The sequence below is a fragment of the Stigmatopora argus genome, chromosome 13, assembly GCF_051989625.1.
Source record: "Stigmatopora argus isolate UIUO_Sarg chromosome 13, RoL_Sarg_1.0, whole genome shotgun sequence".
NCBI classification, from domain to species: Eukaryota; Metazoa; Chordata; class Actinopteri; order Syngnathiformes; family Syngnathidae; genus Stigmatopora; species Stigmatopora argus.
In genome coordinates this window covers 3,662,123-3,677,416 of record NC_135399.1, presented here as the reverse complement: position 1 = coordinate 3,677,416, position 15,294 = coordinate 3,662,123, and the positions used below count along the sequence as shown (strand labels likewise).

The 15,294-nt window shown below is 39.9% G+C and overlaps 2 protein-coding genes across 8 annotated transcripts in view; one reads left to right on the top strand and one right to left on the bottom strand.

Moving 5' to 3' along the window:
- The window catches only part of LOC144086685 (inactive dipeptidyl peptidase 10-like), a 59,468-nt gene extending 51,913 nt beyond the window's left edge, over positions 1-7,555 (bottom strand). For 4 of the 6 annotated variants that reach the window (XR_013304554.1, XM_077616701.1, XM_077616704.1 and 1 more), the window contains exons 1-2: positions 6,732-7,555; positions 2,011-6,632 (exon numbers count right to left, since the gene is read on the bottom strand). Coding sequence is in view for 4 of the 6 variants with exons in the window: in XM_077616701.1 (XP_077472827.1) it covers positions 2,011-2,070 (60 nt within the window). In the remaining 2 variants the exon portion in view is untranslated. Of the gene's footprint in view, positions 1-2,010; positions 6,633-6,731 lie in introns of those variants that run through there. The other 2 variants (XM_077616702.1, XM_077616703.1) reach the window with 2 other exon arrangements.
- Positions 7,556-11,060: 3,505 nt separating this feature from the next.
- The window catches only part of gdap2 (ganglioside induced differentiation associated protein 2), a 33,924-nt gene continuing 29,690 nt past the window's right edge, over positions 11,061-15,294 (top strand). The window contains exons 1-2 of one of the 2 annotated variants that reach the window (XM_077617145.1): positions 11,061-11,199; positions 11,743-11,946. In XM_077617145.1, the coding sequence (XP_077473271.1) occupies positions 11,756-11,946 (191 nt within the window). In that variant the 5' untranslated portion in view covers positions 11,061-11,199; positions 11,743-11,755. The remainder of the gene's footprint in view (positions 11,200-11,742; positions 11,947-15,294) is intronic. The other variant, XM_077617146.1, reaches the window with a different exon arrangement.

Genomic DNA, 15,294 nt, shown 5'->3' with positions numbered 1-15,294 from the left:
GTATAAGTTATTTGGCAATATTAAAACTGTAACTACATATTGTAAATAAACATTTTCCTTGTAAATATGGAAACTAAATGAATGCATTCATGCTTTGTCTCCTTTTATTAACAATGATATCACACATTTAATGTATATTCAAACCAAGAACCACTCTACCCGTCTTAATATGATATACCGTAATTACTCGAATATAACGCGCACTCGAAAATAACACGCAGGTAATTTTGGGCCAAAAAAATCTGGAAAAACGCAGTACTCGAATATAGTGCGCACCTAAAATTTCCCGCTGACGAAAATCAGAAATCTTACCTTTTTTTCTTCGTTTCACGATTGTTTTGTTCAAACAAATTTATTCATTAGAATCCTTCAAATGAAGAGTTCCTCTCTCTCTTTGTCTGTCCTCTCATACATCTCTTCGTTGAGAATCCTATCAACGTCCACGCTTCCTTCATCCACTTCCTCTTCCTCCCACAACACATCATCCGATTGGCTTTACGAGATGACGTAAAATCCGTGCGTCAAAGTGAGTTTGACAATGCTTTTTTCGATCGAAAATTTGTAATTTATTTTAGTTATTGATTATAACACTGAACTGAGAGAGGGTGAACTGAGACGGGTACGAGGCTAGAGGGGGGCAGTGGTGGTCTCGGCTTTACGAGATGACGTAAAATCCGTGCGTCGGCTTCACGAGATGACGTAAAATCCGTGCGTCGGCTCTACGAGATGACGTAAAATCCGTGCGTCAAAGTGAGTTTGACAATGCTTTTTTCGATCGAAAATTTGTAATTTATTTTATTCAATTCAATTTCAATTCAATTTATTTGGCAAGAAAAAGCACCAGGCTAAGGGCCATGTAACAAGACACAAAAAAAAATAAAAAAATAAAAAAAATAAATAAATAAATAAAAAAAAAAATAGTTTTTGATTATAACACGCACCCCCAACTATTGGAATTAATTATATAGCAAAAATCTGCGTGTTATATTCGAGTAATTACGGTACATACATGGTATTTAGTAGTTGTTTCTCAAGCCAGAGGTCTTTGGTTCAATTCCCTTCTATAGTGACCTTCTCCAGGTAACCTTGAGTAACATACTGAACCCCACATTGCTCCTTATGCCACATCATTTGTGATTAATATACTAGTGTCAAAGCGCTTTGACTTCATTGAAATCAAAAAGGTGCTTTACAAGTGTAAAATAATTTCCCATTTATTTTCTAAATAAAAAAAACCTAATGAGCCAATTTCTGAAAATTTTAGAGATTCTTTAGACAAACACGCAAGGATAAAATACAGTCACAAAAAAAGTTTAATTGGAAATTACAAAAATGTTATTTTAAATGTTTTAGAGATTCAAGAGAGCATTTTAAGCCAGGTACTATTATCATCTTCATCATTATTATCATTAACAACATCAGTTTCTTCACTCAGGTTGATTCCAATTACTGAATACATTTGTATCGTATTTGCATATTCATGAGCACACTCATGTTAAGTATTCATTCTATTCGTTCGTTCTGGTCATCTGCCCCCAGCACGTGAAGCTGGGTCGCCACTTCTCATCGGCCCGAACGCTCAGCACCGGCTCGCCCCAAGTCTCTGTGCTGAGTCCACTACTCTACTCGCTCTACACACCCGACTGGAGACCCACGCACGCTGAGAACATCATTGTGAAATTTGCGGACGATACACCGGTGGTGGGGATGATCACAGGGGAGAATGTGACGGCCCACTCAGATGAGGTCCTTAGACTCACCGAGTGGTTCGCTCTCAACAACTTGGCCCCTAACGTCTCCAAAACCAGAGAACTCATTCTGGACTTCTGATGGAACAAGGCTGCTCTGTCGCCCCTGTATATTAACGGCGAATGTGTGTGGCAACAGTGGGCAAATGGAAGGATTTTGATGGTAGCTCCTTATGGAGCTCACTTTTGGGTGAGATGTCAAGGTGTATCAAATGTGGCGAAATGGAAGAAATACAAAAGAAGCGAGGAAATTGGTACTTACTATGTTGTCATCACTGGAGTATCTCCGACTGTGTTGTGCGGCTCCTGCGCTTTGGTTCATTTTTTAGCTCTGCTGACAGACTTCTTTTCTGAAACGCACCTGCCAATGGATGGATGAATGTTTATTGATGTCACAGGATCAGAACCAAAACATAGGGAATGATAGAAACAAATTAAAGATGTGGATTGAAATCACTCACTTCAGCGCTGTGCTCTCTCTGTGTCACGTGTGTTTTCTGAGCCAGTAATGCTTTGTGTAAGTGTGCGTGTGTGTGGAGGGGGGTGGGTGGTATCGTTATTTGGATGTAATATACATTGGGGTCTGCAATGGGGGTACATGTCTAAAATCTGTTCATTCATAATGAGACACTTACACAATATTAACAAAGATAAAACAATGGAATAAGAGCAAATTAAGTGCTTTCTTTCTTTAGTTTTTGCATTGCCAAACATACATGGAAGAACATTTGTTTGGGATTAAGTGGAAAAGAACCAAGAGCTTAACAAACTATCCATTGCATAACAAGATAAAGCAGATGGTTAAAGATCGTTTCAAATGATTCTGCTCCATCATCTACGTTACCTTTTATTGTTTAAATTTCTAGGGTTGATTTGCATGCATACGAGTGTCTTTTTTACAGGGAGTGCAGAATTATTAGGTCAGGTTCCATTTTTGAGAATTAGTTTTACTATTGACCCAGAACCATATTATTAATGAACCCAAAAGAATCATGAATATCAAAACTGAATATTTTGGGGAGGTGCTGGAGCCTATCTCAGCTGACTTCAGGCCAGAGGCAGGGGACACCCTGAATCGGTGGTCAGCCGATCGCAGGGCACAAGGAGACGGACAACCATTCATGCTCACCCTCATACCTATGGGTAATTTAGAGTGTCCAATCAGCCTACAATGCATGTTTTTGGGAATGTGAGAGGGAAACCCACGCAGGCCCAGGAAGAACATGCAAACTCCACACAGGTGGACCGACCTAGATTTGAACCCAGAACACCAGAGCTGTGAGGCCGACACTCTAACCACTCCTGAATACAGCCACCTTCCTGTGCAAAATCCTGCCATCCATGGATTATGTTAGTGTTTTGATCTGTTCACGATCAACAGCCAGACAAGTATATTTATCATCATATACCGTATTTTATTGCAGATTAGCCGCCTATGCGTATGATCCGTACCCTTAAAATTCCCTTAGAATCGTTCAATTTGAAAATTTCTCTCGTATAAGATGCCTTCTGATTCACAATTTTCACCTCCATATTCATGGTTTTAGTAGGGAGAACAAATGTGTTACTTTGAAGGGAAAATCTTAAGAAAAATCATCGCACGTGGTATTTCTGACATACTGTATGAATCGAATGTTGAATTGCACATTCCTAAAGGGTGTTGCATGCACGTAGACAAATTCAAACAGGAAGTCATGTGAGCAGTACAACCAGGAAGTGTATCCGTAGTGGTCTGTTTTGTCAACCTAGGTAAGATGAGCGAGCAATGGCAGGCACAAGTACCGTATTTATTCGAGTATAAGGCGCACCCGTGTATAACGCACTACCAATATTTGTGACTAAAAATTGGTACATATTTTTGTTTTCAGTTTTTCCTCAGCTCACACCAACGATTACACCGGTACTGGTAACTGGCAATGCTGAACACATGTCGCCATGACAAAACATTTATTCACAACATATGGTACGGAAACCTGGTAAAACAAACTACCAGTATGAACACAACTCTCAAATGGAATTTACAATTTTACATCCTTAAAGTATAAATCATCATCAAAATATGTAAAAGTTTTCAAAGTCTGATTCATCATCATCATCAGTTTCACCAAACAATTGATTCCATTCTTCTTGACTGAAGATAGCACTCTCTGAGCGGAATCGAGTGCAGTGTAATGCTTAAAACTACCACTAGAGAGCAGCAAGTTAACATATTTCTGGTCAGGCATACTCATCGATAATCCTTGCAAATGATAAAAGCTTGAGTTTACACACTTAGAGAAGGTAAAGAAATTCAATCACTCGTCTATTAGGATCCGGCAGCCGTTTCTCTACGATGCAGTTTATCCATAAATTACGCTCTATCTATTCTATGCTCCCCAAAACACTTTTTTCCCTGTCGTGACGGAAAGACTCGGCGAGACACGATGGTGCTGGACGCCTTTCCACGTCATTTTCGGAAGAATTTCCGCCAGCAAGTTTCCAGGTGCACACACACACACACCCAGACATCCATCTATAAATCACGCTTCATAAGGATTATAGCAGTGGTGTGCCGTCAGGGCCTTCAAGGCCTTCTCTGCTGGCCTAAGAAATATCTGAATCACAGACTGATGTTAATTATATTTTGTCCATGAATAATAATTCCAAATTGTCTGTTAGCTTCCTTTCATTGCTTTTCCCCCTGGTTGCACTGCTTCCAGATGTGTGTTTTCATATTGAAGCATTTAACGAATCACATTTCAGCCATTATTTGTGGCCAGGGTCAGAAATCTGCCTCAAGGCCTTCACAATCAGTTCTGCAGGCTCTGCTGCATTAAACAAGCGTCGATAATACTGTTGCTTTAACCAATCAGATTTTGAGTTGGCAACACCACAATGCCTTCTCGCAGGCGTAGGGATGCGTCATCGCTTTCACCAACTATGATTGGCTAGTGATAGAGTGGACTAGCCAGAGCTAACAAATTGTATCTGGAGCGAGCGGCACAAGCAAATATATTGTTGTGTTGATTTAAAGCTATTTTCAAGATGGACTATGCCAGAAATACGACAGGACAGGCTCGACTTTCAGCAATAGCTTTGATGGTGATAGAAAAGAAGGAAGAAAGAAAAGAGGATGGATATTGTGTACAGTTAAAAATGATTTTTGGTAAAACATTGTAAACCAAAGTGAAAATATGATGAAAATAAATAATCACACAATAGCGGTGCTGTTGCGTAGTTCATGCAACTAACTTCAAGCGGAAATGACTAAGAAGAAGCGCTCCAGTGTGCACTGAAGAAAATATGGATTTTGGAATAGTCACAGAGTGTAATGCTTAAAATCACTGCAAGAGAGCAGCAAGCTAACATATTTCTGCTCAGGCATACTCATCGATAATGTTTGCAAATGCTCAAAGCTTGAGTTTACACAGTGAGAGAAGGTGAAGACAGTTAATCACTCATCTATTAGGATTTGACAGCCGTTTCTGGCCACCATAATGTCAACTCTCTACGGGTTTGAACAAAAATAGCGTGAGAATGTTAACATAAAACATCCACCCATCCATAAATCACGCTTTATCTTTTCCTGCACCCGGAAACATTTTTTTCCTGTCGTGACGGAAAGACTTGGCGAAGACGCCTTTCCAAGTCAATTCCTAACGTCATTTTGGGAAGAATATCCGCCAGCGAATTTCCAGGTGCACACACACAAATCCATCCGTACATCACGCTTTATAAGGATCAGAGAATAGATAAAGCGTGATTCATGGATGGGTGGATGTTTTATAACTACTGTCACGACAGAAAAAAAAGTGTTCTGAGGAGCACCTAGAAACTCGCTGGTGGACCAATCAGCCACGCTGTGCGTTTAGGGCACATCCTGTAAAAGCAACGATTCATACATCAACTCTCCTTTCAGCTTTAACAAAAAAAGTTGAGTTTACACACTCAGAGAAGGTGAAGAAATTCAATCACTCGTCTATTAGGATCCGTTTCTGGCCACCATAAAAAAAATTCAACTCTCTACGTTGCACGGTTTGGACAAAGATAGCGAGAGAATCTTAACATACACACACACACACACACCTATAAATCACGCTTTATAAGGATTATAGACCGTATCGGCCGCATGGCATTGTTATGGCTGTTAGGGTTATTAGTCTTACATTATTATATATTTGTTTGCAATGAAAAATGCTTTGCTTCACTTAGAATGTTAGGGATATTAGTCTTACATTATTATATATTTGCTTGCAATGAAGAACGCTTTGCCCCCGCCCTTGAGAGCTGAGACGTCCATTGTAACTAGGGTCCTTGAAGCTAATAAACAGGGAAAAGATGCGTGTAACGCCAGAATGAACCTGGACGAAGGCGAGTCCGTTCAATTCTCTCTTGCAAGAAAACCCAGAGGATTGTCCTGTCTCTTTTATTTGTGCGTGCATTTGGGAATGCCTATTGGTGAACCTAACAATGGCGTTTCATCTTTGTCAACTTGCAGTTTCGTGCATGTGGTCTTTTTATGCGCATATAAGCCGTACCCTCGATTCAGTCATCATTTTTAGGTTTGACAAATGCGGCTTATATGCGAGTAAATACGGTAAATGAATTTTCCATGCATTATACATTCAGAAAACGGCAACAATATCCTTTTCCAAGGACACCAAGCGAGTGCTAACCACTAAAAATAAAACAGTGAACCAGCATAATGAGGGATTTACGCCGTAGATACGGCCGTGAAACTGTTATGACGGGAGGACCTCAACACACTGCTCGAGCGCGAATCAGAATCACCCCCCCCGTCCTCCAACTCTTGAAGACCTCGTCGAAATGACCCCACTGGGGAGTGAAGAGGCAGCAGACAACGATGACAATGAGGACGATGAACGTGGTCTTTCTTTAAGAGATCTGCAGGAGATATTCAACATGCCATGTAATTTGCAACAACGGCTCCAGGATATTGATGACAACATGGTTGGAGCCATTGAAATTAGCAATCCTCTTTACCGTGTCATGTTCTTGTAGAAAAGCAGATTTGTACAAGCAAAGGAACGGCGGTCACCATGTTCTTTGTGCGCTGAAAACCTCTCGCAAAAGGTCCTCCTGTTGCCCCTACGGCGCCCTTTAAAGAATCCATCAAGGATCCATTGCCTCTCAAATGTGATGAAGAGGACTTGGAGTAAAGCTCCTGTTTTTTTAATCAAGCGGAGAGGAACTATTTTCACTGATTACAGTGCTTAAAGTATTAACATTTTTTATTTATAGATTATATTTAGATATTAATACACAGTCTTTTCATATGGGTTACTATAATATTTAATAAATAAATGCACTTCTTGATGTATTTTTGTATAGGCCCGAAAATGTGTAGTATGAGTATAATAATAGGGGTGATCCTACTTTGTGGTTTTTCGATTATCGCGGGCATGTCTGGTCTACATTATTACCGTGAAACTTGAAGGATTACTGTATAATGGAGTCAGACTCGAATCTGTATCCTTCTTGCAATAAAGCCTCTGCTAAGGTGCCCGAACCACCCTGAGCCTCAGTCTTCTTTCTTGTCTGTGTCTATCTTAAAATCCCCAGGAACAAAAAACAGCCACATGGCATTGTAGGTATGAGCTCAAGAGACAACGTAAACACTATCTAAATTGTGGGCCTATTTTACTTTTTAAACCCTGTATCATATTCTCTCTTAAGGAGAGGCTATTTGCTGTCTAATAAAAAATTAGACTGGCCTTCCACTACAGCTTTTCCATTCTGACTCAAATCATATATCGAAGTTAATCAGGGCATTGTGTACACATCAGTGGCGGGCCGTCAGGGCCTTCAAGGCCTTCTCTGCTGGCCTAAGAAATATCTGAATCATATTATATTTTGTCCATCAATACTTATTATTCCAAATGGTCTGTTAGCTTTCTTTCATTGCTTTCCCCCCTGGTTGCACTGCTTCCAGATGTGTGTTTTCATATTGAAGCATTTAACCAATCACATTTCAGCCATTATTTGTTGCCAGATCAGATCTGCCTCAAAGCCTTCACAATCAGTTCTTGCGGGGTCTGCTGCATTAAACTAGACTGTTGCTTTTAACCAATCAGATTTCGAGTTGGCAACCCCACAATGATTTTTCATAGGTGTTAGCATTTTGCTGGCTGGGACATGTCATTGCTTTCACAAACTATGATTGGCTAGTAGGCGGGCCAAAGCAGCCAGAGATCGCAAACTCCACCCACTTGGCCGACAGTGGCAAAAACAAATGAATTCTGTTGCAGATTTCTCTCACAAAGCTATTTTTCAGACGGACTTTTTTTTTAAAAAAAAGGACATTATTAAGAAAGGGCGGTCAACTCCGAAGCTAGCAAGCCTGTTACAGCCGGGAATATGGTGTGTGCGGCACTTTCAGTGTGCTAACTTAGCTCCACAAGCAAATAGTATATTGTTGTTTTGATTTAGAGCCATTTTCAAAACGGACTATGCCAGAAATATGACAGGACAGGCTCGAATTTCATCATTAGCTTCGATGGCGATAGGAAAGAAGGAAGAAAGAAAGGAGGATGGATATTGTGTAAAAAGGATTTTTGGTGAGTAAAATATGGCTATATTCCTAAATAATATTTCAATTGTGGGCCAAGTTCTGATATCTGAAAAGCTCCAGTGTTTGTATTTAATCACAAAATGCTGCTAGGAAGTGGATTTTACCCCAGTTTAATTTTTGGCGTTTCACCATTGACGTCCATCGCTGTCTTTTCCCGGGAAAAATCACCCCCCTGGCCTGGTTGTAATGTCTCAAAAGCTCCAGTATTTGTATTCAATCAATAAATGATGCTAGGAAGTGGATTTTACCTAATTTTAGTATTTTAGTGCATTTTTTGTCATTTCACGTATGGACGTATCGACGTTCATCGCTGTCTTTTTACCGGGGAAATGATACTCCGGGCCCGGTTCTGATGTCTAAAAAGCTCCAGTATTTGTATTTAATCAATAAATGCTGTTTTTGGCTGGATTTTACCCAATTTTTGGGCAATGTTTGCCCGTACGCCATTGACGTTCATCGCTGTCTTTTCCCGGGAAAATCACCCCCTGGCCTGGTTTTAATGTCTGAAAAGCTTCAGTATTTTATGTGTTGCAGCTGTAGCTGCAGTAGAGGTGTTATAGCCATAAAATAGTTTTTGAGGGTTGGATTGATACGTTGAAGGCGCTACTAGAAAATGCACCGCCCGCCACTGGTACACATACCTATATGTTTTTTTTCTTCCATATCAGGCGTGCTCTATGTTTTTTCCACTTGGTGGTGGGTGTTTTTTGCTTGCCGCAAAAAAATCACTAAGTGGTTAACATCGACTTTGAGCTCATTTGTGTATTATCACAACAACTATTCATTCATTGATTCATTTTCTGAATTGCATTATCCTCATTAGGGTTGCAGGGGGTGCTGGAGCCTATCCCAGCTGACTTCGGGCCAGAGGCGGTGGACACACTCTGAATTGGTGGCCAGCAGGCCAGGAGACGGACAACCATTCACTCTCAAACCGATATCTAGGAGCAATTTAGTGTCCAATCAGCCTACTAGTGGCGGTCCGTGAATTTCCTAGCGACGCCTTCAGCTGTCGGAATCAATCCAACCCTCAAAAACTATTTTATAGCTATAAAACATCTACTGCAGCTACAGCTGCGACACATAAGAAATCATCAATAATAACCTCATACAATTGAAATATTATTTAGGAATATAGCCATATTTTACTCACCAAAAATCATTTTTACCTGTACACAATGTCCATCCACCTTTCTTTCCTCCTTCTTTTCTATCACCATCGAAGCTAATGCTGAAAGTCGAGCCTGTCCTGTCGTATTTCTGGCATACGTTTTTATTCGATTTAGTGCTGAAAATGTTCGTTCCCGGTTGTGACTGGCTTGCTTGCTTTGGAGTTGTCCGACCTTTCTTAATGATTTTTTCTTGAAAAGTCTGTGTTGAAAATGGCTTTGACAGTAAATCTGCAAACAAATCCATTTTTTCTCCCCCTTCAGCCATTGCGGGTTGACAAAACCGCTATTAAATCAACACAACAATATATTTGCTTGTGCAGCTCGCTCCAGATACACTTTGGTAGCTCTGGCTAGTCCACTCTATCACTAGCCAATCATAGTTGGTGAAAGCGATGACGTATCCCTACGCCTGCGAGAAGGCAATGACGTATCCCTACGCCTGCGAGAAGGCCTTGGTGTCACCAAATCTAATTCTGATTGGTTAAAGCAAGAGTCTTATCGACGCTTCTTTAATGCAGCAGAGCCTGCAGAACTGATTGTGAAGGCCTTGAGGCAGATTTCTGACCCTAGCAACAAATAATGGCTGAAATGTGATTGGTTAAATGCTTCAATATGAAAACACACATCTGGAAGCAGTGGAACCAGGGGCAAAAGCAATGAAAGGAAGCTAACAGACAATTTGGAATTATTATTCATGGACAAAATATAATTAACATCAGTCTGTGATTCAGATATTTCTTAGGCCAGCAGAGAAGGCCTTGGAGGCCCTGACGGCACACCACTGCAGCCTACCATGCATGATTTTAGAACGTGGGAGGAAACAATGTATAAGTTCACAGGCATGCGACCTGGATTTGAACCCAGGACCCCAGAGCTGTGAGGCTGACGTGCAAACAACTCAGGGCAGCCAGGCCGCCCCACAACAACTAGGCTTTGACAATAAGAAAAAAAAACAATAAAATAATGTATACGTTTAACAATTATGGTTTTAATCGGCCATTTTCTCAAATATTGGACATTTTAAATCGATTAATGTCATTCGTAATTTCCTAATTGTCATTCTTTTGGCCACTGAGTAGAATATCAAACAGTATAGTACTGTTTTTTTATAACTATCAGTTGTTCAAATCTAAAAAGACTTGCTGTGAGAGATGTATTAAGTTCTGCTTTTTAATAATATTTCAAGAATGCAGCGTTGAGAGAAAAAGAAAAATCATCCACTTCCCCGAACGCAGGTGACATGTTACTCAGCTGACCCGCAGTTATGAGAGTTATGGACTGTGTCATTGTAGTAGATAAAACGGAAATACGACAACTGTGCGTTTACAAAATAAATGTAGATTTTATCGTTTCACGAGTCGTGACTTTGATCTGATGTGATGATGATCGTTAACCAAGAACAAAAAATGAATTGAATAGACAGTTATATAAATTGTTGTATAGGTTTCGTATACATTATTGTAAAGCGTGGTTAACATCCATGACATTATGTTTGAGAAGCGGATTTGGTTTTACTTTGAAAGTAGAAACCAGATGTAGGTTTGAGGTTTCCGACTACTTTATATTACACTGATGTGACTGCTACCTAGCATGACGGCTATCTGAGGGGAAAAAGGTATATTAAGAGCATAATCTAAATTCGAGTCCGGAGTTGGCTTTACATTTGACGTGGACAACTCATCTACCTTTGGTTACCACATCCGGTGAGGTACGCTAACCTGTTAACTTTTAAATTGCCAAGTTTCTTTGCAAGTGTATACTAGCAAATCGTATAATGATATGAAACTTGTCGTTCAATCGAGAGGACATACAAACTTATTATTGGTATTAATAAATGGTAATGGCAAAAAGCAAAAACAAACAAACAAACAAACAAAAAAGAACATGCTGAGATGTCTCGCAGGAAAAGACCCTGCTTATAATATCCATCAATATCTCGGCAAATCCTACGGTACAGTTAAGTAATGGCTAAATGTTGCTTTTGGGGATGTTTGCAGAGATTTGGTTACATAGGTTTTCGGCGGGTGATTTGTTAAATGTAAACATAGTTATGCAGAGACAAAGTGCTAAGCTTAAGAAGTAAATTAAAAGAGGGTCGTACGTGGAACTCCCGTGACCTGACAAATCAATTATCTCCAATTGGTGGTCTGTATGCGTGCGTACGCGCTTTGTATGTGTGTTGGGGTGGGGGGTTGGTGGGGGTTACTCGGCAACTTGCTATCTGTATAAGTAATTCTGATTTATTGTGAAGGCTGAAACCTGGAATGCCCGAGGGGATGGATCCCCTGGGTGCTCGCTCCCAGTTTGTGGACATCCAGACCCTCCCCACGTGGCAGCAGCTGGGAGAGAATTGCGAATACATTCCTCAGGATCGGAGTGATAGCCTGATTAGCCAGCAATCCTTCCCCTCTCCCTTCCCTTTCAGGCCAGATATCAACCGAAAAATCATCCTCTTGTGAGTTTTAATTATTATGTTGTATGTTTTTTGTTGGTGTACATTATAGCTTCATTAATAGATATACTTTAATAAAAGGAAAGACATCAGAGCACATAATCCAGCGTTAACTTGCAAGTGAGAATCCATCCTGACTCGTCCCCGTCACGGATCATTCTAAAGAAATACATCCTCTTCTGTCCATTTAGTTGCATTAGAATAAAAACAATTAAGGTTATCTTATTCAAAACAATTGCATAAGCTAACCGAATAACACAATAAAGGTCAAAAAGCAACTGCAACAACAATTGCATCAGGTCTTCAAAACAATAGTTAAGGTCGGAAACCAAAAACAACTGCATAAGAATTTACACAAGCAAGCCTCCATTCAGCAAAACAATTTCCAAATTAGGTGAAACGAGCAACACCATTTTAAAACAGTATGCGAATATTTTCGGAAGTCGATTCGATTATCGCCATCTGCTCCGGAATCCAAGTCAAAGCAATTTAAGAGTCCTTCACAGATCTTCATTGCGGACCCAGATCAACAGTCCTCGAAGCCCAGGACTGGGTGAGTTGTCAAGTTAATAGTCCTCGGATCAGAGCAAAACAATTAAGCGTCTCGGAGACAGCTGCAGGGGGAAGTGTCCTTCGGTAACAATTATACTAACCGTTTGTCAAGCTTATAATGATTAATATTTCACATATACTTATAATGATTAATATTCCACATATAATGATTAATATTCCACATATAATGATTAATATTTCAAGCACATTTATAATAGTACCCCAAATAACCCCAACAATTATCATTTTGTATTCCCTTGTTATTTGTGGACAGATCACAGTGAAATTTAGCGGGTACAGTCATACCTCTACTTACGAAATTAATTGGTTCCAGAACTTTTTTTCGTAACTTGAAAATTTCGTAACTAGAGCAGTACTTTATATGTAAATTCTCTAATTCGTTCCACGGTCCTCGCACGACTACCAACTTGGTCAACATATCCCAATTTTGTAAGAAAATGTGAGAAAAACACAAAAGACAGAAAACTACCATAACATTATTTATTAATGTCACAAAATGAATAACATGTATATATACAAAATCTACCCATGTTGAAACGCATCAGAACAAGAGAAAGCTACCGAGATGCGACATAGAGATAGCACACAAACATGAACACACATTTAATAAACACAGCATTAAGAATTCAAACAACAACATTAATCAACATGAAATGTAATTTTACACCCTGCTTCTGCAGTGCTAAATGATGAACATTTTGAAAAAAAACTAAACAAAGACGATTGCCTTTGACGACTTTTAATAATGTTTCTAAAATGCACAAGACAAACGTCATCAAAGTGGGCACGACTCGTGAACACTTTTTCAGGATGTTTTTTTCCACGAAGTCGAAAAGTTTGTTTCTCCCCCATTTTTTTCTTCTGATTTGTGCTGTTGCAATGGTGGCTTCTCCCTCCTCAGCTGCCTTCTTGTTGAATTCCTCGTGTATTGCTGAGCGTTGCATTTGCTCATGGGTCTGTTTTGGTGCACATCGACCAACTAACTCGTCCACGTCCTTATTACTGACCACACGGCCCATCGCCTGCCCCCGCGACACAATTACGCTCACCGAAGGCTGTGGTTCAGGTCGAGGCACTCGGCCACAGCTTCCCCAAGCATAAATAAGTTTAAGCAGACAATGGTTTAAAGAAAATGGACGGTTGTTGTGAGACAGCCAATGAGAGCCCATTATATGGTGGAGTGAGCTTTTAAAGCGAGAATCAATGCATACCCGACAATATTTTCAAAATAAAATGACTGATAAGGAATACATGTACTTTTTGGGGTTTTCGTAACTTGGATATTTTTCTTATCTCGAGGCACTCATTTGCATATATAGACGCTCCCCTACTTACGAACATACGACTTACGAACAACGGTACATACGAACATGTCTGCAAATTGCGTTTATGTCGAAAAATGTTCGTAAATTCGATTTTGTATTGCGCGCCTTTTTCCGAGTAGTGCTTCTTTCCGCCGCTAATACCAACGCCTGGCGCTGTGAGCTCAGCTCACCCAGCATCCACCTTCCTTTGCCCAGTTCGTTGCAGTGCGTAAGTGCGTGACGTATCTCCAGTGCGCAAAGAACCTTTTTCATTTTTATCATGAAATATCTCGTGCAGCCATTATTCAATATGGTTGGTGAAAAGCGAAATGCTTCTAGTGAGGGAGTTGCAAGGAAGAGGCAAGCCATTTCATTTGAAACGAGTGGCAATAATAACGAAGCTTGATGCACGTGAGAGTGGTGAGCGTTGCACAGGAATACAACTTGAATCGTTCGACCGTCAGTACCATTTATAAACAGAAAGATCAAGCAGCAGGACCCAAATATTGAACGTTGCACAAAGTTTGCAAATCAATTGAATGATGCCATACAGTGCTACCGCATCATTTATGATGAAAAAAAGAAGAAAACTGTGCAATCGTCGTTAGATCGCTTCTTTCGGCCAGTTTCTAATACATAAATCTCTCTCTCTCTATACAGTACTGTACATATTCTCTCCATTTTATTAAGTGTTTTTTTCAGTACAAACCAATGCGTGTTACTTATACAAGCCTTAAACATACAAATGCACTTATATAAACCTTCAATAAACTTATATAGGCCTTAAACATAAATTATAATACAAAATATAGCACTGAATCAACTTACAAACAAATTCAACTTATGAACAATCGCTCGGAACCTAACTCGTTCGTAAGTAGGGGAGCGTCTGTAAAAAGCTTTCGTAAACTGCAAATTTCGCACCTAGAGGCATTTGTAAGTAGAGGTATGACTATATTTTATTAGATATATTGTCATCCTTCACCACTTAGCGGTTTCAACATTCGTGGCTTCAGTACATTGCGTTTTTACTTATATTAAGTATCCACATTAAAAATGTACATGTCAAAATTGACCCTGAAAGTGGAAGATGGGATGAAAAATGGCGGGCGCCAGGATCCACATCTTCGGCGCTGTATTGGTTGGCATTCAGCGCTGAAGAATAGATTTTTCACTGTAAAAGAAGAAAAATGGGCCGAATAATATAAATGGCACAGAAGGACGACGTCTTGCCATTTCCTGTTTGGTTCCTAATGACTTTCTCATTGTTTTTTGTATAAGCACGAAAACGTGTAGTACTGTAGTAAAAATAGGGGTGATCCTACTTTGTGGTTTTTCAATTATCGCGTCCATGTCTGGTCTTTAATATCCGTGATATTCGAGGAATTACTGAAATCAGACTGTCACACATCCATAATTATTAAGATTGTCCCCAAAAAATCATTTTTGTAACGTTACCATCAGCTTTCTTTTA